The 24,251-nt window shown below is 41.5% G+C and overlaps 1 protein-coding gene across 5 annotated transcripts in view; it reads right to left on the minus strand.

The window, feature by feature from the left end:
* The window catches only part of GAPVD1 (GTPase activating protein and VPS9 domains 1), a 96,611-nt gene that overhangs the window by 24,167 nt on the left and 48,193 nt on the right, over positions 1-24,251 (minus strand). For 3 of the 5 annotated variants that reach the window (XM_053562479.1, XM_053562491.1, XM_053562507.1), the window contains 9 exons: positions 20,520-20,680; positions 13,382-13,511; positions 10,256-10,381; positions 9,454-9,627; positions 7,217-7,357; positions 6,136-6,270; positions 5,574-5,693; positions 2,250-2,327; positions 1,771-2,141 (listed from right to left, as the gene is read on the minus strand). In XM_053562479.1, the coding sequence (XP_053418454.1) occupies positions 1,771-2,141; positions 2,250-2,327; positions 5,574-5,693; positions 6,136-6,270; positions 7,217-7,357; positions 9,454-9,627; positions 10,256-10,381; positions 13,382-13,511; positions 20,520-20,680 (1,436 nt within the window). The remainder of the gene's footprint in view (positions 1-1,770; positions 2,142-2,249; positions 2,328-5,573; positions 5,694-6,135; positions 6,271-7,216; positions 7,358-9,453; positions 9,628-10,255; positions 10,382-13,381; positions 13,512-20,519; positions 20,681-24,251) is intronic. The other 2 variants (XM_053562498.1, XM_053562486.1) reach the window with 1 other exon arrangement.

Here is a 24,251-nt window from a genome sequence, read left to right on the forward strand (position 1 = left end):
GGAAGCAGCAAAAGGCCTACAGCAATGAATAGTGTATCTAGTTCTCAATTTCTAAAACCGTTTTTCAAAGGAACAAGGGCTCCTTAGAGAAACGGTTGATTCCAGAACTAGGGCAGACAAAGCAGAATATAAGCTTGTAACATCCTGTGCCAGGAAGCAAATTCTCAAAGAATAATAATGGCATGTCTAAAGAACTCAGAAGCAGCTTGAGGGACTCCCATTGGCCAAATTTGGGAAAACTGGGCTTCAAAATAAACGATAATACCAACTTCACTGACTGTAATAGAAGACCATGAGACCATAGGCACAATTAATTAATAAGCAGATAAGTTAAAAATTTGAGGAAGAACAGTATAGTTACCTATTTTCAAAGTACCCCTCTCCACAAAATACCTATTAATTATAAAGGGGAAAGGTGACTTTATAGTGGCCAACCCTGGATGACACCACTTTCATCAAATGATCCAAATGAACATCACAGTAACGGGACAAATTAAAATTGTGTGGTACGTGAGAGACTGCAGTGAAAAGAACAGTGTCATTTTAGTGATTTCCTACCATAGATAAATAACCTGAATCTAATCATCAGAAATAATTAAAAAACCCAAATTGACATTCTAGGACATAACTGGTCTATAAATTGCCACAGTGTTAAGCTCAGACAAACTACAGAACTGTGCTAGAATAAAAGAAACAATATGACAGCTAAAAGCAGCCTGTGGTTCTGAATGGGATCCTTTATTATAAAAGAATGTTCTGGGAACAACAGGGACACATGCATGGGGTGTGAGAATTACATGGTAGGTAGTGACCTATCAGTGTTTTGCTGATGCTGATGGCTGCAATGTGGAGTTGCAATGTGGAGGAGAATGTGCCAGTTTGTGGAAAACTTGCACTAAAGTATTCAGAGGTGACGGAGCATCATGTTGGCAACATGCTCTCTCAAATGGAAAGAAAGGGTTGTTTTCTTTGTAAGGCAAACATGAAACAAAATTTACTGAGGAAAAGACAGGCTTTCAGAGTAAGAAAGCTTACAAAACTGGATTCACCACAGACTGCGAATAAGCCTCCATTGCCAGAGAAGCCGGAAGAAGTTTTCTTTTATTATACTTCCAACTTTTTTGTAACTTCATCAATATTGCAAAACAAAAAAAATAATAATTAATCTAATTATCACAGACAGTTACAAAATCATCAGATTCAAAACTGCTGGGAGAAAAGCTAAAGTGTCATAAAAATGAAAAAGAGTACTACTATACAACCAAAGTTGTACAGATTTCCTATGGGTTATGGTAGTGGGCATACTAGACTGACAAGTGATTCATTAATTGACAGTGTTTCACTCTGTTGCCCAGACTAGGGTCCATAGCACATATCTTACAAGCAGCCTCCAACTTATGGGTTCAAGCAATCCTCCTGCCTCAGCCTTCTAAGTAGCTAGGACCACAGATGTTCACCACTATGCCCAGCTAATTTTTTTTTTTTTTTTGGTAAATTTTTAGTAGACAACAGGTCTCACTATTGCCCAGGCTGGTCTCAAACTCCTGGCCTCAAGCTAGCCTCTCACGTTAGCCTCTTATAATCCTATAAGGATTATAGGCATAAGCCATCATGTTTAGCTAACAAATCATCTTTAATTATGACTACTGTCCATCTTTAGTCCTAGATATATATATTCTATGTTAATCTCAGCTATCATAGAACCAGGCAGAAAGAACACTAAAGCTGGCAATAACTGGCAAATTTTTCTACATGGCGTGTGTTCCATACCTCTCCTCTTGAAGAGTCCTTACTCGGAGATGAAGATGATGAGTGAGGTGCAGCCATCAAAGAAGTAGCACCAATGGCTGCAGATGGAGGGAGGTCTCGCTCTTCGTTCCCTGGACGTCGATTCCAGCTGGGATCACTCATGGGTCGCCGGACAGAAGGTACAATATCAGAACTCCTGCTTCGAACTAATCTCTCGGGGTATGAATGCCTTTGTTTAAATGCCTCCATTTCAGCTGGTGTTAAAACATGGGAAGCAAAGTTTGGCAACCTGGCCTCATTTCCTCCCACAGCACCTTCCAAGATTGGGGGATCTGGTGGTGGATGTGATGGCCTAGCATAGTGAACCTTTGGCCTAACCACAGCAGAAGCTCCTGGAAAACAAACAAACAAAAATTATAGCTGAGATGCCTTTAATCCAACAAAGGTATTAACAAAATGCCTTTGTTACAGACTCAAAAAAGTTCATTTCATTAGTTTACCTTCATGTGAAGACAGTGGATCAAACATGGCCAGCAGAGACTCCGACTGAGAAGGAGGAGAAGTCAGCTGGTGGGCACCTGAAACGAAGAGGGCAAATTGTGAGACTAAGCCACAACTTATGACAAGGAAAATTATCAAACAGTGAAAAGGGTTCTAAATGGTAACACTTTTCCTTTTTTGATAAATTAGAACCTGAATATACGAGAAAAACAGAAACTAATGAATATCAGATTCAGATGATTTCAAATTCATTTTATATTATCTTCAAACATGGATTTTTTTTTTTTTTTTTTGAGACAGTCTCACTATATCGCCCTCAGTAGAGTGCCATGACAACATAGCTCACAGCAACCTCAAACTGTTGGGCTCAAGCAATTCTCCTGCCTCAGCCTCCCAAGTAGCTGGGACTACAGGTGCCCACCACCACACCTGGCTATTTTTTTGCTGTAGTTGTCATTGTTGTTTGCCAGCCCTGGTGTATGTGGCCAGCGCCCTAGCTGAGCTACAGGAGCGAAGCATGGATTTTTGTTACATTTCACTAGTCTAGCATCTACAGCCCCATCACTTCTAATACTAATGACCAAATGTTATTATGGTTAATGGAGGCAACACAAAGCCAGAGGACTTGAAATAAACTCAAAACTTTTTTTTTTTTAAATGACGTTTGTTTATTTGTTTTAGAGTTAACTATATCTTTTTTTTGTTTGTTTGTTTTTTGGCTGGAGCTAGGTTTGAACCCACCACCTCCGGCATATGGGACCGGCGCCCTACTCCTTGAGCCACAGGCGCCGCCCAATAAACTCAAAACTTTTTAAAGTCACATCCTCCCTGAGCCTCTTCTTTCCCCAATTTGTAAAGACAGGGGAAATACTATCTACAGAAAGGTATAAATAAAAATTTATACGCTTGTGGCTTGGTGCCGGTGGCTCAAGCAGCTAAGGCGCCAGCCACATACACCTGAGCTGGAGGGTTCGAATCCAGCCCAGGCCGCCCCACAACAATAATGGCTAGCCGGGCGTTGTGGCGGGCACTTGTAGTCCCAGCTACTTGGGAAGCAGAGGCAGGAGACTCGCTTGAGCCCACAAGTTGGAAGTTGCTGTGAGTTTTGATGCCACGGCACTCTACCTAGGGTGACAGCTTGAAGCTCTACGCCTAGAGCACTAACCACATACACTGAAGCTGGCAGGTTTGATTCCAACCCAGGCCTGCCAAACAACAATGACAACTACGACTAGCCGGGTGTTGTGGCAGGCGCCTATAGTCACAGCTACTTGGGAGGCTGAGGCAAGAGAATTGGTGAAGCCCAAGAATTTGAGGTTGCTGTGAGCTGTGACAACATGACACTCTACTGAGGGCAACACAGTGAGACTCTTGTCTCAAAAGAAAAATTGGGGGCATATTTTCATAAGACAAAAAGTGAAGAGGTAACGGCTTCATGTTCCAATTAAAAAGGCAGTTCTTTATTTAGGGAAGTTATCAGGCTGGAGGACAGGGGAGTACTAAGCTACAAATCAAAGAATATTTTGGAGGAAATTTAATGAAGGAAAGTTACACCCTTCAGGTCAAGATGCCTGCCACTGCAGGGTATCTGCAAGGAAAATTATCAATTACTTTCTAGTATTATTTATATTCTTATATTCGACAACATATGGGGATCTCTACCTAGATATCTCCCAGACTATTTTATCTATTCTGCTGGACATTCCAACCCCTCTTCGCCATCAGAGGCATGCCTTGCAGCTAGGGAGCTGAAACTCAGGGCCATAACCCGCTTGAGATTTCAGGGGGAATGCCAGCTTACTCTAGCTTTCACCCACTTACCAGCAAGCTCTGATAAACTTTTTTTAGGGAGAGAATAGTCTCATTCTTGCCCTGGCTAGAGTGCAGTGGCATCATCTTAGCTCACTGCAACCTCAAATTCCTGTTGTCTCTCAAAATTCAGAACACTCTGTGTGTGTTGTGTATGTGTGTGAATTTTGCAGCCTTTCTCTCCCTTTGTCTGCCAGACCCTGGATGGGGGAAGGGGTTAAGGCCCCTGTGCAGGGGACCGTTGAGTTTGCTGTGTTGCGACTCAGTTCCTGGGTTGTAACACTGGTATGCATCTATAGTCCCAGCTGCTCAGGAGGCTGAGGCAGGAGGATCCCTTGAGCCTGCAAGTTTGAGGTTGCTATGAGCTATGATGACACCATTGCACTCTAGCTTGGGTGACAGAGTGAGACTCCGTCTCAGTGAAAAAAAAAAAAAAAGACTTGTGGTGATATTAAAAATTTGATTTTTGATATTATATGATGAAATATATCAGCATTTGGAAGATCTCCATATCTCATTGAAACAATATTTCCCAAATGACTGATAAATGATGTTACAAAATCATGCATGAGTAAAAGATCCAAAGTGGGAGAAAGAGAAAAAAAAAAGTACAAGTTAGACCAATTAATTTTAAGGTTTAACAAGAGTAGAAAATATCAATCATTTTGTTTCAAATTCTACCTCGTAACTAACCTGTAAAAAATGAAAAGACACCTCAAACTGCACTGGTCAACATACAAAACCACTGCTGGCATCTTGGTATTTCTTTGCAGTTCTTTCTTCGTGCGTAGATTTTTTAATATTTTATCTTGCATATAAAGTAAGTTTTCCAGTGCCTATAGCCTCAGTGGTGAGGGTGCCGGCCACATGCACCAGGGCTGGTGGGTTTGAACCCAGCCAGGGCCTGCTAACCAAAAAAAAAAAAAAAGAAAGAAAGAGAAAAAATAGCCAGGCGTTGTGGCAGGCAGCTGTAGTCCCAGCTAGTAGGGAGGCAGAGGCAAAAGAATCATTTGAGCCCAAGAGCTTGAGGTTGCTGTGAGTTGTGAAGTCACAGCACTCTACCAACGGTGACACAGTGAGACAATCTCTAATAATAATAATAATAATAAATTTTCCATGTAATAATATGTTCTAGGTATTTGTACAAGTTACTGAATATTCTTTTAAGCATTTAACAACTACATAAATTCTAATAAATGTATACATCAAAATTTACTTAGCCATTCCATTTTTCAACTTTTAAGTTGTTTCCAATTTTCTGCCAATATAAAGGTAATAAAGAACATCTTTATGCATAAGACTGTCTGTATACATGGAATTATTTTTTATGACTGTTTTCCAGAGGTTAAACTAAGTAAATTTAGAATGTGAACAATGTAAGGCCTTAAATGTGTACTGACAAATTTTGCCTCCAAGTGCTCTACCAATTCATATAATCAAAAGCAATGTGTAAAAGTGCCAGTTTCAACTATGAACATGACCATTTTTAAGTCATTCTCAACTCTCTTTCTTACCATGAGTTATTTCATCCATGTCAGGACTAGTGACAGAATCTTTACCCCCAAAGTCAGAGCTGCATTCAGATCTCAGGTCTTCGATCTTATTGGGAATATCCTCAGAGGTTGCACTTATGCCTTAAAGAAAAAAATAGTAAAAATTCAATAGCAAGAAGAACAAAATAACCACACAAAAAGTGAAATTTGGAAAACATTAACATATTATTTGTGTCCCAGTTCTATATGTGTGAGTTATTCAGTATTATATACGTTATCGATTATTGCTTAAACAGACTTACGTTGCTTTATATAATATAGTCAGAATTATTATGTGATATCTAAATAAAGTAGCAGAGGCTACTAAAAATAGAACTGTAGAGGGACTGTTTGCCTATTATTTCAACAGGCTCCATAAAGCCATACATGAAGTTTTCAAAGATTTAAAGTATGACAGAAACTTTTTGTTTTCTGAAAATCACTCAGCTCTTAAATAAAACATATCTCTGTATCAACTCCATAAATGAAAGTGGACGGGGGAAACACTTTCAAATTCCTATTCCTTAAAACGAGACAGACATACCCGACACAACACTGAGGCCTGGCGTGCTGGGGCGGGAACTGACCTCCCTGACATCTGTATCATCAGATGTGCTACCCAGGCCAGAACAGCTCTCCAATTCTTGCAGACGTTCCTCCTGCTTTAGGTCTGGGGCCTCTGAATAGAAGACAAAAGGTAGTACATTAGTGATTCTGTTAGCCCACCAGAATTTTAGTTTTTGTGACCCAGAACCATAAATTAAATCAGAGTGAACAGATTTCTAAGTCTGGGCCAGTTAGTAAAGCTCGTTCTATCAAGAAGTCAAGATTGTGATTTTCATCCCAACAGAGGCCAGTTCACTGTGTATAGAAGAATACTGTTTCTAGATCACTAATCTCATAGAGCATGCTGTTGATTTAACGTGTAAACTTGACAAGATAGTACAGAATAGCTTTTCTCTAGACTAGCATGTCTGAATGCTTTAAGATGATAAAATACAAATCAGGATGACTTAATTAGTCTTAAGCCAAATAAATCAGAATGTAATAAAGATACAGTTACTTATATTTGTACTCTGGTAGTTGATGTTTAGTTAAAGACCAAGATGTGTCTTCATAATGAGGAAAAAAGACATACAAATACTTTATATATATTTATAATAACCTTACACAAAAGAATCTTCAGGACTGTAAAGTCTCAAATTCAATGTATTTCAAAACATAATTAAACATCTTTTAAAGGGTCAAGTTCTTCCTTCTGGTAAATCTACATACGTTTACCAAGCATTCAACCACAGGGACTGAGCTGTGTTGCTACTCTCATCCTGTGATGTTAGTAGAAGATACTGAAACCAACGACCTACATGGAACTCTGGTAAGTTACAAATAACTGAACAGAGTTAGAAAGCACCTGTCATCTTAACCTATGCTACCCAAAACTGAATTTCTTCTTAATGGACAGATTTTGTCCTAAATTATTTTTCCATTTGAAATTCTTACCAATGTGATTACCTCAAACTTGTGAAATGTATATTTGACAAAACAGACATGATATAGAAATTAGGATACCTTACACTTAAAAACTTCTGTGTAAATGAAAAAGCAAACAATGACAGCATACCAACCTGAGTCACTTGGCAACACCTCTACACTCCAAGCCTCACTTGTTGTCTCTGATATTGTAGACCCCGTGCAGGGCTCTAGAAGCACTGATCCTGAACCTGGGAGGCACAGCAAACTGCCTAACATGTTCTCTGCTGCTGCACCTGTATAACCAGTGGGGAGCAAAAGGTTAACAAAGATCCTGATGGGAAGTACAGTGATAGTGGAGGAAAGCCAAACACTAAGCTAACAAAAACTCCCCATCAAACAGAAAACAGCAAAGAGAAGAATAATTTCAATAAACCACATGAGTAAAAACACAAAGTTCACAATGGCACAAAATCCTTTTTATCAGTTTCCTCCCATCCATCTTTGACTCTCAATGAAGAAAACTCACATAATTAGGTCAAGTCAATTCAACTACCTTTCACGCATCAGCAATGTTACAGGTGTCCTTAATATCGTTCTAAAATTTATAGTCCTACAGGGATTGGAAACACTCACAGAGATTTAAACACAGAAAGTTAAACTGGCCAAATATGTTTTCTCCTAGTGTATTAGTCACATCATCGGAGCAATAAAACATACTTGTAGGGAATCATACATCTCCTTCATAGACTCATTCAACTACAAGTACAGTTTACTGCTTAAATACAACTTACTGCCAAGAACAACACTACTTTGGCATCTGCAATGAAGTAATGTAAAATCACTTAAGAAATCTATTTCCATACTTAAAAATACAAAGTATTAAATATTATTGTAGGCCAAGTATTAAATATTATTGTAGGCCTATGTTAATAATACTCAAGTTCAAAACGCTCTACTACTTTTGATTAAACCTAATAAAAAAAATTCTACTTCAGTCTATGAAAAAATACTGGAAAAAAAAATAAAGAAAAAATACTGGAAAAAAATTACCAGTAAAAATTGTCTTTTAAAGATATATTATAAAATAATTACAAATAAAATAACGTCAAGAACTTACTAAACATAATGAGGTGGGGGAAATGAAAGTAGTGGGTAGGAGACTAGGTAAAACTGGCTATATGTGTCTAGTTGTTAAAGCTGAGAGATGTATACTGGGTTCATGATACCATTCTCACTCACATTTGTCTGCAAATTTCCATGATTAAAAAGAAAATAAAAGGGGGCGGTGCCTGTGGCTCAAAGGAGTAGGGCGCCAGCCCCATATGCCAGAGGTGGTGGGTTCAACTCAGCCCTGGCCAAAAACTGCAAAAAAAAAAAAAAAAAAAGAAAAGGCCAGGTGCAGTGGCTCACACCTGTAATCCTAGCACTTGGGAGGCCGAAGTGAGTGGATTGCCTAAGGTCATGGGTTCGAGACCAGCCTGAGCCAGAGTGAGACCTCATCTCTAAAAAATAGCCGAGCATTGTGGCAGGTGCCTGTAATCCCAGCTACTTGGGGGGCTGAGGCAGGAGAATCACTTGAGCCCAAGAATTTGAGGTTGCTGTGAGCTATGACACCAGGGCACTCTATGAGGGCAGCAAAGAGAAAGAAAAGAAAGGGGAAGGAAGGGAAGGAAGGAAGAAAGAAAGAAGGTTGTTGCAAGACTATAGGACTCTCTCAGAACTCATAAAACAGTATCTGAAAAAATAAGTTTGACATTTAAAAAAAGGGAAAAAAAACTGGTTTCCCTTTGGAACTGAATCCTTCCAGAGGTGAACTTTCTTTTTTTTTTTTGTAGAGACAGAGTCTCACTTTATGGCCCTTGGTAGAGTGCCGTGGCCTCACACAGCTCACAGCAACCTCCAACTCCTGGGCTTACGCGATTCGCTTGCCTCAGCCTCCCGAGTAGCTGGGACTACAGGCGCCCGCCACTGAACTTTCTTTTTTTAAGAGAACATCAGTATCATGTTATTCTGAAAGATTTTATGGTTCTTATCTATAAAAATATTCATCTTAATGAAAGTCTCAAAAGGAGAACATATGTATCACAGACAGACCAATAATAGATACTATGCCTTGTAAACATGCCTTGAGCAGAAGCTAATTCAAAAGACTGGATTTTCTATTGTTTGGGGAGGTGGGGTGTGGTATTAAATGTAGAAAGGAAAAACATTCTCTGTGTTAAGTATAGAGCATGAAGTACAAATGTGCCTTGTTCCATATAGGTATCAGTTTCCCAGGTGGCGCTAACACGTAATATGTTTATCAGACCACAAATGCACCCTCCCGTGAAAAGTGAGTGGGCATAAACAACTCAACAGCAAACTTCCAGAGACATTAAACAGCAGTTACCTGCAATTTCTTGCAAGCGATCTTCATCAATGTTAGGGTCAAAGTCACTTCCCAAGACATCTGTACTCCAAGTCTCACTCACTGTTTCTGATATGTCTCTATCGTCTGTTAGTCCCATCATGTCACGAATTTCAAACTTCCTTAGCTTATCATCAAGATTATCTTGTGTTGTAGCTATGAAAAACAAAATTAAGCACTTTAAAACTGTAGCACAGCTATGAATTTTTAATCAACTTTAAAGAACTTTTTTTTTTAAAACAGAGTCTCATAATGTCACTCTCGGTAGACCACTGCGGCGTCACAGCTCACAGCAACCTCAAACTCTTAGGCTCAAGTTAATTCTCTTGCCTCAGCCTCCCAAGTAGCTGGAACTATAGGTGCCCACCACAACGCCCGGCTATTTTTTGTGTTGCAGCTGCTGTTGTTTTAGCTGGCCCGGCAGTTCGAACCACCAACTTCGGTACATGTGGCTGGCGCCATAACCACTGTGCTACAGGTGCCAAACCTCAACTAACATATTTTTAATTACAGATGTTATGTGCAGGCCAAGGTGTGGCATCAGTGTGGGAGACATATGGATGCTGATTGCTTTTGCAGTGGACAAGGAATAGTGTATGACATCTTAGGGGAAAATAAAAGAACTGAAGAAACTATAAATAAATCCAAGTTTAAAGATCATTATATAATCACCTTAAATTTATTCTCTCACTGAACATAGCTAACTTACATGCAAACACACTTCTTATCTTACAATCAAATAAATTCTTTGCTACTTAAACAAATATGTTCAACTTTGTTTTACCTTGTTCATGTTCTAAGAGCTGTAGAGCTTCAACTCCATTACTTCCAGAAGGTCCTGCTCCAAGTTCTGATACAGATTCTCCTTCCAGGTCTAAAGAGGACACTGAATTGGAGCGATTTGAAGGACCTAGAGAAATGTTTATTGTATGAGCAAGGTTTTTAATAAAAACAGTCATAAGCCACCATGCAATTTTTCATTCTTTGATTAAGAGAAGACAGACTGATGAAAGTGCTTTTAATATTGCATTTATAGGCTCGGTGCCCGTAGCTCAGTGAGTAAGGGCACCAGCCACACACACCACGGGTGGTGGGTTCGAACCCTGCCCCTGCCAGCGAAACAACAATGACAACTGCAACCAAAAATAGCTGGGCATTGTGGCGGGCGCCTGTAGTCCCAGCTACTTGAGAGGTTGAGGCAAGAGAAGCGCTTAAGCCCAAGAGTTTAAGGTTGCTGTGAGCTGTGATACCACAGCACCTTACCCAGGGCAACATAGTGAGACTCTATCTCAAAAAAAGAAAAAAAAAAAAAAAATATATATATATACATACACACACACATATATGTGTGTGTGTGTGTGTATTGCATTTATACCTAAAAATGTTCACGTCCTTTGAGCTAGCAATTCTGCTTCTAGGAATTTGTCTAAAGAACTAATCAAAACTTAAACTAAGATGTTTGTTGTGAGCTTCTAATAATGCCTAAAAAGTGAAAGAAATCTACGTTTAATCACAGAAGAATGTTGAAATAAATATTATCAGCTCGTTTGAAGCTAAAGGAAAAAAATCATTAAAAAAATCATGTCATGGGTGGCGCCTGTGGCTCAGTGAGTAGGGCGCCGGCCCCATATACCAAGTGTGGCAGGTTCAAACCCAGCCCTGGCTGAACTGCAACAAAAAAATAGCCGGGCGTTGTGGCAGGAGCCTGTAGTCCCAGCTGCTTGGGAGGCTGAGGCAGGAGAATCGCGGAAGCCCAAGAGCTAGAGGTTGCTGTGAGTCCTGTGACATCATGGCACTCTACTGAGGGCGGTAAAGCGAGACTCTATCTCTACACACACACACAAAAAAAAAAAATTAAAAAATTTTTTTTTTTTTTTGTAGAGACAGAGTCTCACTGTACTGCCCTCAGGTAGAGTGCGGTGGCGTCACAGGCTCACAGCAACCTCTAACTCTTGGGCTTACGTGATTCTCTTGCCTCAGCCTCCTGAGCAGCTGGGACTACAGGCGCCCGCCACAATGCCCGGCTATTTTTTTGTTGCAGTTTGGCCGGGGCTGGGTTTGAACCCGCCACCCTCGGCATATGGGGCCAGTGCCCTACTCACTGAGCCACAGGCGCTGCCCTAAAAAAAAATTTTTAAAAATCATGTCATTAGGCCAGGCACAGTCACTCACACCTGTAATCCCAACACTCTGGGAGGCTGCAGCAGAAAGACTGCCTGAGCTCAAGAGTTCAAGAACAGTCTGAGCTAGAGCAAGACCTGTCTCTAAAAAATAACTGGGTATTGTGGCAGCTGCCTGTAGTCCCAACTACTTGGGAGGGTGAGCCAAGAGAATCACTTGAGCCCAAGAGTTTGAGGTTGCTGTGAGCTATGACGTCACAGCACTCTACTGGGGGCAAGGAAGTGAGATTCTGTCTCAAAAAAAAAAAAAAAAAAAAAAAAACATTTTATTTAGGTTGGGCACGGTGACTCATGGCTATAATACCAGCAACTCTGGGAGGCTGAAGCCAGTGGATTGCTTGACTTCATGATTTCCAGAAAAGCCTGAGCAAGAATGAGACCCCGATTCTAAAAAGAAAAATAGGGGGTGGTGCCTATGGCTCAAAGGAGTAGGGCACCGGCCCCATATGCCGGAGGTGGCGGGTTCAAGCTCAGCCCCAGTCAAAACTGCAAAAAAAAAAAAAAAAAAAAAAATAGGTGGGCATTGAGGCACATGTCTGTAGTCTCAGCTACTTGGGAGACTGAGGCAAGAGAATTGCTTAAGCCCAAGAGTTTCAGGGTGCTGAGAGCTATGACTCCTCAGCACACTACCAAGGGTGACAAATTAAGACTCTGTTCCCCGCCCCCAAAAAATCATGTTATTTAAGAATGTTAAATTATAAAAGAAAATGTTAGTTACATTACTAAACAAAAAAAGATTACAAAGCAGCATAAACCTAATGTTGCTATAAATAAACCAAAATGCTAACTGCTATTAAAAGAATGGTGAGATTATAGATGATTCTATTTCTTTTCTCCATTTTCTGGAATGTATATCATGTATGAAATTTTTTGGAAAGTTAGATAAAAAGGAGACGTTACTACATTTTTGTTTTTTTGTTTTTTGTTTTTGAGACAGAGCCTCAAGCTGTCGCCCTGGATAAAGTCCCATGGCATCACAGCTCATAGTAACCTCCAAATGGGGCTCAAGCGATTCTCCTGCCTCCGCCTCCCAAGTAGCTGGCACTACAGGCACCAACCACACCACCTGGCTATTTTTTTTTTTGTGGTTGCAGCCATCATTGTTGTTTGGTGGGCCCAAGCTGGATTTGAACCCACCAGCTGAGGTGTATGTGGCTGGTGCCTTAGCCACTTGAGCCACAGACGCCAAGCCTACATTTTTTTTTTTTATTATTTCTTTTTAAATGTTAGTAAAATCTGCCCTAGTATGTGGAATGACATTCTCACTTCACAATCTTGTCTTTTAATTTTCTTTTTTTATTCTTATTTCGATTGTATCCTGCTTCATGAAGGTGTGTGTGTGAGAATAAAGGAATCCAAAACTCCAGGAGTATACACAACATCCTGAAATAGTCCATTTTTCTCATTTAGACATGCATCATATCCTTCTAAAGGAGCTCTATAAGCTCTGCTGTATAATAATACTGGAGAAACAAAACATGCTATTATTCTATTTAAGTTTCAATGAAGACTTGTATCTTCTCAATTTTGTATGACCAAAGGCATCTAATAACCTTAATTTTATTCAAGAAACAGTCTTTACAGCCAACTGTTCAAGCTCATTAGAGGAAATCTTCATTACTCTTCTCAGTGAGAGGCACAGATGGTATAATTGTAATTTATAAGGCTCCTTTAAAGAACACAAAACATTACTTGAATCACACAACTCCTTGAATGAAGTAACCCTTCACCTTCAGATATTCCTTCCAGATTATCACTGCAGAGGGAAAAGCGCAAGGTTTTATCAGGTTTACCGTGGAGTTTGTTTTCATCAACAGGGACATCTCCTTGTCCTCCATCCGTAAGTTGCATGTTTAGGACCTGAAAAATAAAATGCCAATTTTGGTTTATAAACTGAAAGAATACTGATAAGAAAACAAACCACAGCCAACGCATATCTGAGACCTTCCTAAATTATCATTTTGAACTAAAATCCCATTTATAAGATCTGTCAAAACTTTTAAATATACGTAGAGTCAAAGTATATCTGTTAAAACAACTGAAGCTTTATCTTTTCACTACCCTGCCATGTCAGAGATATGAACAGGCAATCAGACTTCACATGAGCAGGGATTAGAGGAAGACGAGTCAGAAGGCTGTGGTATCAAGAGGCTGGTCCTTCCTGTTCTGCCATGTGTTAACTATTCAATCTTGAATAAATTATCAAGCTCTCCAAGCCTTAGTTTCTTCATCTGTAAAATGGCAATAGTTACATCATATATCCCTGGAATTGTTGAGGATTAAATAAAAAGATGCACATAAAGTATATCTGGCATAGCATATAACCTGTTGACTTTGCAGTGTATTTTTCAAAAGTTAATAAATTAATTCAATCAGAAGAAAACACATAATCGCATTATCTTGCACCAGGATTTAATGAATCTACTTTGAATCTCTACTTGATCACACACACAGAGCCATAAAAGTCCATGTCAGAAGCTGAAATATGACTTCCTGGCCATCTCCAGCATAGAGGTGATGGCCGTTTAATAATGCTATTTGCTGGATGATTTCCAAATAACATAATTACGTCTCACTACTCCCGGGAAGCCTCATAATTCAACTTTGTATGTGCATCTCCACCTTAATGAAGAATTGAGCACTATGTTGGAAGTCATATAGCATGGTTTAAGCACTTAGAACTCGAACTCACAGTCAGAACTCAAGTGGCTTCCTTGTTGCTGGAATACAAAGGAGGAAATAGTATCCTCACTGAAAAAGAAAAAAAAATTCGAACTGGCATGGTGGCACTCTGGGAAGCCGTGGTGAATGGACTGCCTGAGCTCACAAGTTTGAGACCAGACTGAACAAGAGTGAGACCCTGTCTCTAAAAATAGGCGGGTGTTGTGGCAGGTGCCTGTAGTCCCGCTTACTTGGGAGGCTGAGGCAAAAGAATCATTTGAGCCCAAGAATTTGAGGTTGCTATGAACTATGACCCCATGGCATTCTACCAAGGGTGATAAAGTGAGATCCTACCAAGGACAACAAAGTAAGACGATGTCTCAAAAAACAATAGCAACAAAAAAAAAATCACGTCGTACACTATAAATACAAGAACTTTGTATGTGTCAGTTAAGCAAAAAAAAAAAAAAACACCCCCTGGTGGCTGATTTTGCCCTGCCTTTAAAAGAATAGATTAAGGGTGGTGCAGGTGGCTCAGTGGGTAGGGCGCCAGCCCCACATACTGAGGGTGGCAGGTTCAAACCTGGCCCCTGCCAAACTGCAACAACAACAACAACAAAAAAACATGGGCGGTGCCTATGGCTCAAGGAATAGGGTGCCAGTCCCACATGCTGGAGGTGGCGGGTTCAAACCCAGCCCCGGCCAAAAACCAAAAAAAAAAAAAAAAAAAAAAAAAAACTAAAAAACAAAAAACAGCCGGGTGTTGTGGGAAGCGCCTGTAGTCCCAGGTACTCGGGAGGCTGAGGGAAGAGAATCACGTAAGCCTAGGAGCTGGAGGTTGCTGTGAGCTGTGATGCTACAGCACTCTACCGAGAACGATAAGTGAGACTCTGTCTCTACAAAAAAAAAAAAAAGAGAGAGAGAGAGAGAGATTAAAAGGTTTTGAATGGTTCTAAAAATTTACAAGTTTTTTTTTGTACTATTTTTATTTTTTTGAGACAGAGTCTCACTATGTCGCCCTTGGTAGAGGGCTGTGGCATCACAGGCTCACAGCAACCTCAAACTCTTGGGCTTTAGCCATTCTCTTGCCTCAGTCTCCCAAGGAGCTGGGACAACAGGAGCCTGCCATAATGCCCAGCCATAAAGTGAAGCTTTTTTTTTTTTTTTTTTTTTTTTGGTAGAGACAGAGTCTTACTTTATGGCCCTCGGTAGAGTGCCATGGCATCACACAGCTCACAGCAACCTCCAACTCCTGGGCTTAAGCGATTCTCTTGCCTCAGCCTCCCGAGCAGCTGGGACTACAGGCGCCCGCCACAACACCCTGCTATTTTTTGGTTGCAGTTCGGCCGGGGCGCGGTTTGAACCCGCCACCCTTGGTATATGGGGCCGGCGCCCTACCAACTGAACCACAGGCACTGCCCATAAAGTGAAGCTTTTTAAAAAATCATTTAGGCGGCGCCTGTGGCTCAGTGAGCAAGGCGCCGGCCCCATATACCGAGGGTGGTGGGTTCAAATCCAGCCCCGGCCAAACTGCAACAAAAAAATAGTCGGGTGTTCGCCCCTGGCTCATCTTACTCTCCACCCAACTCCTGCCAGTGAGTCCTACCTATGAGTAGGTTAGTTCTCTCCCCTTCATCCTCCTGGCCTGGTGACTTTAGTCACTGCCCTCCTCACCCCTTCCCAAGAAAGGCTCTGTGTGTATTAAGGGTGCTTAAGTCTTGACTCACCATTTCCACCTGTGAGGCCTGGGGAACCACTTTTAACACTTCTGTACAAATTTTATGTAAGCCACTGCTATATAAAGTCGCATTCAAAATGAATTTCAGCAAATGATAAGTTATAATGAATAAACATCCTCTACCACCAAAAAAAAAAAAAATAGCCGGGCGTTGTGGCGGGCGCCTGTAGTCCCAGCTACTTGGGAGGCTGAGGCAGGAGAATCACCTAAGCCCAGGAGTTGGAGGTTGCTGTGAGCTGTGTGACGCCACAGCACTCTACCAAGGGCAATAAAGTGAAACTCTGTCTCTACAAAAAACAAAAAAAAAAAATCATTTAAAGCTGGGCACCTGTACTCCCTCCTACTGAGGAGGCTGAGGTGGGAAGATCTCTTGAGCCAGGAGTTCAAGGCTAGCCTGGGCAACACAGCAAGATCCCATCCCTTTTAAAAAATAAAGTTAATTAAAAATATCACAAAAAAGGGCAGCGCCTGTGGCTCAGTTGGTAAGGCGCCAGCCCCATATACCGAGGGTGGCGGGTTCAAACCCGGCCCTGGCTGAACTGCAACCAAAAAATAGCTGGGCGTTGTGGCGGTTGCCTGTAGGCCCAGCTACTTGGGAGACTGAGGCAAGAGAATCACTTAAGCCCAGGAGTTGGAGGTTGCTGTGAGCTGTGTGATGCCATGGCACTCTACCGAGGGCCATAAAGTGAGACTCTGTCTCCACAAAAAAAATAAAAAATAAAAAAAATCACCAAAAAAAACATGAAAATACTGACATTAAACAAATTTTTGCCACAAAAAAAGTAATTTCATCTAGCTTGAAGTTGGCGATTATTTTTTTAGTTCCTTAAGGTGGAAAGTTAGTTTACTGATAAAAATCTTTCTGCCTTTTTTAACACACATTTACAACTATAAATTTCCCTATGAGCACTGTTTTCATCCAAAGTTTGATATGCTTTATCTTATTTTCATTCTTCTTCTAAGTATTTTCTAAATTCCCCTGATTTTGTCTTGGTCTATTTGGTACTGTTTAATTTCCATATATTTGTGAATCTTCCAATTTCCTTCTGTTAATTGATTTTTAGTTCAATTTCATTGTGATCAAAGATGATACATCTTTGTATCATCTGTATGACTGTATGATTGCAGTCTTTTAAATTTATTGACACTTGGATGGCCTAACATATGATCTATCCTGGAAAACCTTCTCACGTGTACTTAAGAATGTGTACTCTGCTGTAGGAGGTGAAGTGTTCCACACATGCACATTAGATCTACTTTGTAAAACTGCACAGGTCCTCCATTTCCTTGTTGATCTTATCTATTCTATCCATAATTGAAAGTGGGATATTAAACCCTCCAACTGTTATTGTATAACTACATATATCTATTTCTTCTGTCAGTTTTGCTTAATATATTTTGGGGCTGCTATGGTATGTTTATGTTTAAAATTCTTCTATCTTCTTGATGGAATAACCATTTATCGACATATAGTGTCTTTGTCTCTTGCAATCTTTATGCTCCTCAGACTATTCTCAATAGATCCATTTTAAAGTTCACTGATGGTTCTATCTGCTCAAATCTGCTGTTGAACCCCTCTTGTGTATTTTTCAATCTAGTTATTGTATTTGCAAATTCAGAGTTTCTGTATTGTTCCTTTTTGTAATTTCTACCCCTTTATTGATATCTTCTATTTGATGAAATGGTTTCTTTTATTTTCCTTTAGTTCTTGGCTCATAATTTTTTTAATTCCTTGAGTGTATTTCATAGAGACAAGGCTTTGCTCTATTGCCTATGGAGGGGCACAATCATTTCTCACTGTAACTTCAAACTTCTAGGTTCAAGAGATTCTCTTACTTCAGCCTTCTGAGAAGCTGGGACTAGAGGGACAGGGATTCTTCTTATGTTCTGAAGAGATAGGGTCATGCTACATTGCACAGGATAGTCTCAAACTCCTGGCCTCAAGTGATCCTCCAACCTCTGCCTCCCAAAGCTGGGATCACAGTTATGAGCCATTGCACCTAGTCCTATGAGAAGTCAAGATTTCTTCTTCTTCCAATTTGCATCTAAACCAAGCTTTTTCGTTATAAATATCTTTCTTTTTCAGAGTCTCACTATGTAGCCCTTGGTAGAGTGTCATGGCGTTGCTGCTCATAGCAACCTCAAACTCTTGGGTTTAAGCGATTCTCTTGCCTCAGCCTCCCAAGTAGCTGGGACTAGAGGTGCCTGCCACAATGCCCAGCTATTTTTTGGTTGTAGTGTCATTGTTGTTTGGCAGGCCTGGGCTGGATTCAAACCCGCCAGCTCCGGTGTACATGGCTGGCGCCCTAGCCGCTGAGCTACAGGCACTGGGCCTGTTACAAGTACCTTAAAACTGATTCTCGGGAAGCGCCTGTGGCTCAAAGGAATAAGGCACTGGCCCCATATGTTGTACGTGGTGGGTTCAAACCCAGCCCCAGCCAAAAAAAACTACAAAAAAATTTAATAAATAAAAAATTATTTAAAAAAAAAAATGATTCTCATAAGTGCCAATCTCATTTCTGAAAAAAAATTATTTTCTTAGTTTTCTTTTCAGTTATACAAGTCACTATGAAAGGTTTGGTTTCTTTGTTTTTTTTGTTTTTGGACAAAGAGTCTCACTTTGTTGCCCTGAGCAGAGTGTGTGGTGCCACAACTCACAGCAACCTCAAACTCTCGGACTTAAGCAATCCTCTTGCCTCAGCCTCTTCCTAAGTAGCTGGGACTACAGGTGCCTGCCACAAAACCCAGAAATTATTATTATTTTTTTTTTTGAGACATAGTCTTACTATGTCACCCTCAGTAGACTGCTGTGGTGTCACAGCTTACAGCAGCAACCTCAAACTCTGGGGTTTAAGCGATTCTCTTGCCTCAGCCTCTCAAGTAGCAGGGACTATAGGCACCTGCCACAATGCCAGCTCTTTTCTTTGTTGTAGTTGTCATTGTTACTTTAGCAGGCCCAGGCCAGATTCAAACCTGCCAGCCCCGGTGTATGTGGCCAGCACCCTAACTATTGAGCTACGGGAGCCAACCCACACCCAGGTATTTTTAGAGACAGGGTCTCACTCTGGCTCAGGCCAGTCTCAAACTCATGAACTCAGGCAATCCACCCACCTCAGCCTCCCAGAGTGCTAGGCATGAGCCACCACGCCCAGCCCCAATTTTGATTTTTCTTCACCAGACAAAAAATAGAAGCTACATCTAAATAATTTTAAAACAGGAGTACCACTAGTATACCAGAATAAAGTAAACAAAATATTTCCTACAAGGCACTAGAAAAGTCTCTTCAATTTTCTTTTTTGTTTCCTTTTTCTTTTTGTCTCTTCAATTTTTATAACACAATCCCCTGGCTTCCTCTTACTTCTACTATTTCTATAAAAATGCTTTTTGTTTGGACCTACTCACCAGCTTCAGTGCCACAGATGTACCAAAGTAAAGGGCCTCCACAACCGCTCATCAAGTGTTGAGCATGTGATAGTGTGCAGACCATTGAAGATCATGCAGATCATGCATTAAACTCACTGCTATCATCTAAAATGTCTACAGTCTCCTAAAATTTGTAAGTTGAAATCCTAACCCTTGCCCAGCACAGTGGCTCACGCCTGTAATCCTAGTATTCTGGGAGGCTGAGGCGGGTGGACTGCCTAAGCTCACGAGTTTGAGGCCAGCCTGAGCAAGAGCAAGACTGTCTCTAAAATACACAGCCAGACATTGTGGCAGGTGCCTGTAGTCCCAGGTACTGGGGAGGCTGAGGTAAGAGGATCACTTAAGCCCAAGAGTTTGAGATTACTGTGAGCTATGAGGCCATGGCACTCCACTGAGGGCAATAAAGCAAGACTCTGTCTAAAAAAAAAAAGGAAAAAAAAAAAACCCTAACCCTCAAGTTGAGGGTATGTGAAGAGAGGGCCTATGGGGAGGTGATTAGGTCATGTGGGCAGTGTGTCCTGAAAGGAATTAGTGCCCTATAAAATAGTGCCAAGGAGGCTCGGCGCCTATGGCTCAAGCAGCTAAGGTGCCAGCCACATACACCAGAGCTGGCGGGTTCGAATCCAGCCTGGGCCCACCAAACAACAATGACAGCTGCAACCAAAAAATAGCCGGGCATTGTGGCGGGCGCCTGTAGTCCCAGCTACTTGGGAGGCGGAGGCAGGAGAATCACTTGAGCGCAGGAGTTGGAGGTTGCTGTGAGCTAGGATGCTACGGCATTCTACCCAGAGCGGCAGCTTGAGGCTCTGTCTCAAAAAAAAAAAAAAAATAGTGCCAAGGAAACAGCGAGAAGGTACCTTCTATGAACCACAAAATACTCTCAGGAGATACTACATCAGCCTTAATCTTGGATTTCCCAGCCTCCCAAATTATGAGAAATAAATTTCTGTAGTGATAAGATACCCAGCCTCTGCTATTTTACTATAGAAGCCTAAATGAGACAAGATTACTGATTCATAGAACCAAGTGACCATGTACATTCATACCTCATTTTCTGACATCATTCCTGGAGTAAGCTGGGGACCTGTCCCTAAGGAAATGACCAGCACTTCCTCTGGTTGTACCTCCTGGATGGTTTCTTGAGATGATCCTTCATGGTCCATATGTAGGTCCATTAGCATATTAGTGCGGCTTCTGCTCCGAGTTGCTAATCACAATTTTCAAATAAAAATATTTAGAGGAAGATGAAATGAAGAAAATAGCACTTATCATAAAATATTTTCTATTTGTGTGACTTATGCTCCAAGTTCCTAATTACAAATTTTGAATAAAAATATGAAGAGAGGGTGGCACCTGTGGCTCAGCGCCAGCCCCATATACCAAGGGTGGCGGGTTCGAACCCAGCCCCGGCCAAACTGCAACAAAAAATTGCCAGGCGTTGTGGCAGGTCCCTGTAGTCCCAGCTACTCAGGAGGCTGAGGCAAGAGAATCACCTAAGCCAAAGAGTCAGAGGTTGCTATGAGCTGTGACGCCACAGCACTCTACCAAGGGCAATAAAGTGAGACTCTGTCTCTAAAAACAAACAAACAAACAAATAACAACAAAAAACATTAAGACATTAAGAGGAAGATGAAATTAAGAAAATGGCACACTTAGTATAAAATATTTTCTATTAGTATAAAGCATTTGAGCATGCACAAAAAATAGTGAAAATGTAAATAAGAAAAAAAACCTGGCTCAACACCACCCACATACATTGGCGGTGCAGGTTCGAATCCAGCCCAGGTGTGCTAAACAACAATGACAACTTCAACAACAAAAAATAACCATGTATTGTGGCAGGCACCTGTAGTCCCAGCTACATGGGAGGCTGAGGCAAGAGAATCACTCAAACCCAGGAGTGTGAGGTTGCTATGAGCGGTGATACCTCAGCAATGTACCCAGGGCGATATAACGAGACTGTCTAAAAAACAAACAAACAAACAAAAATGGCCAGGTATGGGGCGGTGCCTGTGGCTCAAAGGAGTAGGGCACCGGCCCCATATACGGGAGGTGGTGGGTTCAAACCCAGCCCCGGCCAAAAAATAAACTGCAAAAAAAAAAGAAGAGAAGAGAAGAGGGGAGGGGAGGGGAGGGGAGGGGAAGGGAGGGAAAAAGAAAAGAGAAAATGGCCAGGTATGGTGGATGACACCTGTAAACCTAGCAATCTGGGAGGCCAAGGTAGGTGGATTGCATGAGCTCACGAGTTCTAGACCATACTGAGGAAGAGCAAGACCCTGTTTTAAAAGAAAGAAAAAGGAAAGAAAAAACTAGATCCTCCCAGTTATTCTACTGATGACTAATACAGATAATCCTTCAAAGGGTCCTGATAACCAGGACAGCAATTCGAGTCCACAGAACATCACTCATCAAACATAGCAAAACGCATCTCAGTTTCAGATTCGGGACAAGAAAGGCATTACTGGTTCAGCGCTGGTAGCATGGTGGGTGTGGCGCCCACCGAGGCCAGTGGTTTGAATCCGGCCTAGGCCAGCTAAACAACAATGACAACTGCAACAAAAAAAATAGCCAGGCATTAATGCCTGTAGTCCCAGTTACGTGGGAGGCTGAGGCAAGAGAATCGCTTAAGCCCAAGAGTTGGAGGTGGCTGTGAGCTATGACGCCACAGCACTCTACTGAGGGCAACCTTAATAAGACTGTGTCTCAAACAAAAAACAACAACAAAAAAAAAAAGGAAAGGCATTACTTTATTATCTTTTTAAGATATCGTTACTATTTTTCCTGTACAACGATTTAATTCACATAGATTGCTCATAGTAATAACTGAACTTAGTAAGCATTAGAAAACTTCAAATGGAAAATGATATCCATTTAAAGTAAAAATAATTAGGCAACCTCTGACAAAATAAGTTTCTGAAAGCACGTTTTCCCCCTAGAAATATATAAACCTCTTTCCAAAGATATGAGAAAAAAATCTCTGTATGTGGGTGGCGCCTGTGGCTCAGTAGGTGGGGCACTGGCCCCATATACCAAAGGTGGCGGGTTCAAACCCAGCTCTGGTCAAACTGCAACAAAAAAATAGCCAGGCGTTGTGGCGGGCACCTGTAGTCCCAGCTACTCAGGAGGCTGAGGCAAGAGAATCACCTAGGCCCAGGAGTTGGAGATTGCTGTGAGCTGCGTGACACCATGGCACTCTACAGATGGTGATAAGCTGAGACTCTATCTCTACAGAAAAAAAAAAGTCCCCTTACGTTTATATTTATTTATTTATTTGACACAGAGTCTCACTCTGTTGCCCTCGGTAGAGTGCTGCAGCATCACAGCTCACAGCAACCTCAAACTCTTGGGTTCAAGTGATCTCCTTGCCTCAGCCTCCCAAGTAGCTGGGACTACAGGCACCTGCCACAAGCTCAGGCTGGTCTCGAACCTCTGAGCTCTGGCAATCTACCCGTCTCAGCCTCCCAAGTGCTGGGATTAAGGGCATGAGCCACCGGGCTTGGCTTCCTTATATTTAAATACAAGGTCCTACCTGTTTCATGGGAACAATTCAAGAGATTCAATTATTTTTGTTTTTTTACCTCTGCCTGAAAGTAAAAAAGCAGTATTTTTTTGTAGAGACAGAGTCTCACTTTATGGCCCTCGGTAGAGTGCCGTGGCCTCACACAGCTCACAGCAACCTCCAACTCCTGGGCTTAAGCGATTCTCTTGCCTCAGCCTCCCAAGTAGCTGGGACTACAGGCACCCGCCACAACACCCGGCTATTTGTTGTTGTTGTTGTTGCAGTTCGGCCGGGGCTGGGTTTGAACCCGCCACCCTTGGTATATGGGGCCGGCACCCTACCGACTGAGCCACAGGTGCCACCCAGTATTTTTTTTTCTAAAAAATCTTTCAAAAACTTTTAGACACTATTGCCTTGGCACCTATAGTGCAGTTGTTAGGGTGCCAACCACATACACCCAGGCTGGCGGTTCAAACTGACCCAGACAGCTAAACAACTGCAACAAAAAAATAGCCAGGCATTGCAGCAGGCGCTTGTAGTCCCAGCTGCTTCTTGGGAGGCTGAGGAAAGAGAAACACTTAAGCCCTAGAGTTTGAGGTTGCTGTGAGTTGTGACACCAGAGTACTCCACCAAGAGTGACATAGTGAGACTCTGTCTCGAAAAAAAAATGAAACAAAAAAATTTTAAGACACTGAAAGATTTGGACAGTTTGTGACAATTTATCTATACGTTTTATACTCTTTCTTTTTTTATTTTGAGACAGAGCCTCAAGCTGTCACCCTGGGTAGAGAACCCTGCCTCACAGCTCACAACAACCTCAAACTCTTGGGCTTTAAGCAATTGTCTTGCCTCAGCCTCCCAAGTAGCGGGGACTACAGGCCCCCGCCACAACGCCCGGCTATTTTTTTTTGTTGTTGCAGTTGTCATTGTTGTTTTAGCTGGCCCAGGCCAGGTTAGAACCATCCAGCCTCGGTATATGTGGCTGGCGTCCTAACCACTGAGCAACAGGTGCTGCCCAAATTTAATACTCTTCATGGTAAGTTTCTCTTTTCTTTTAGAAGACAATAAAACTCAATGCAATCAGAATACTAAACAAATTCTCTTCAGTGCAAAATAATCAAAAGTACAGACATAAAGCAAAAATATTCTGTAGTAATAAAAGTCCTCCAACTTCACTTTCTTTTTTTTTTTTGTAAAGACAGAGTCTCACTGTACCACCCTCGGGTAGACTGCCGTGGCGTCACACGGCTCACAGCAACCTCTAACTCCTGGGCTTATG

This window comes from Nycticebus coucang, chromosome 2, assembly GCF_027406575.1.
Source record: "Nycticebus coucang isolate mNycCou1 chromosome 2, mNycCou1.pri, whole genome shotgun sequence".
Taxonomy (NCBI): domain Eukaryota; kingdom Metazoa; phylum Chordata; class Mammalia; order Primates; family Lorisidae; genus Nycticebus; species Nycticebus coucang.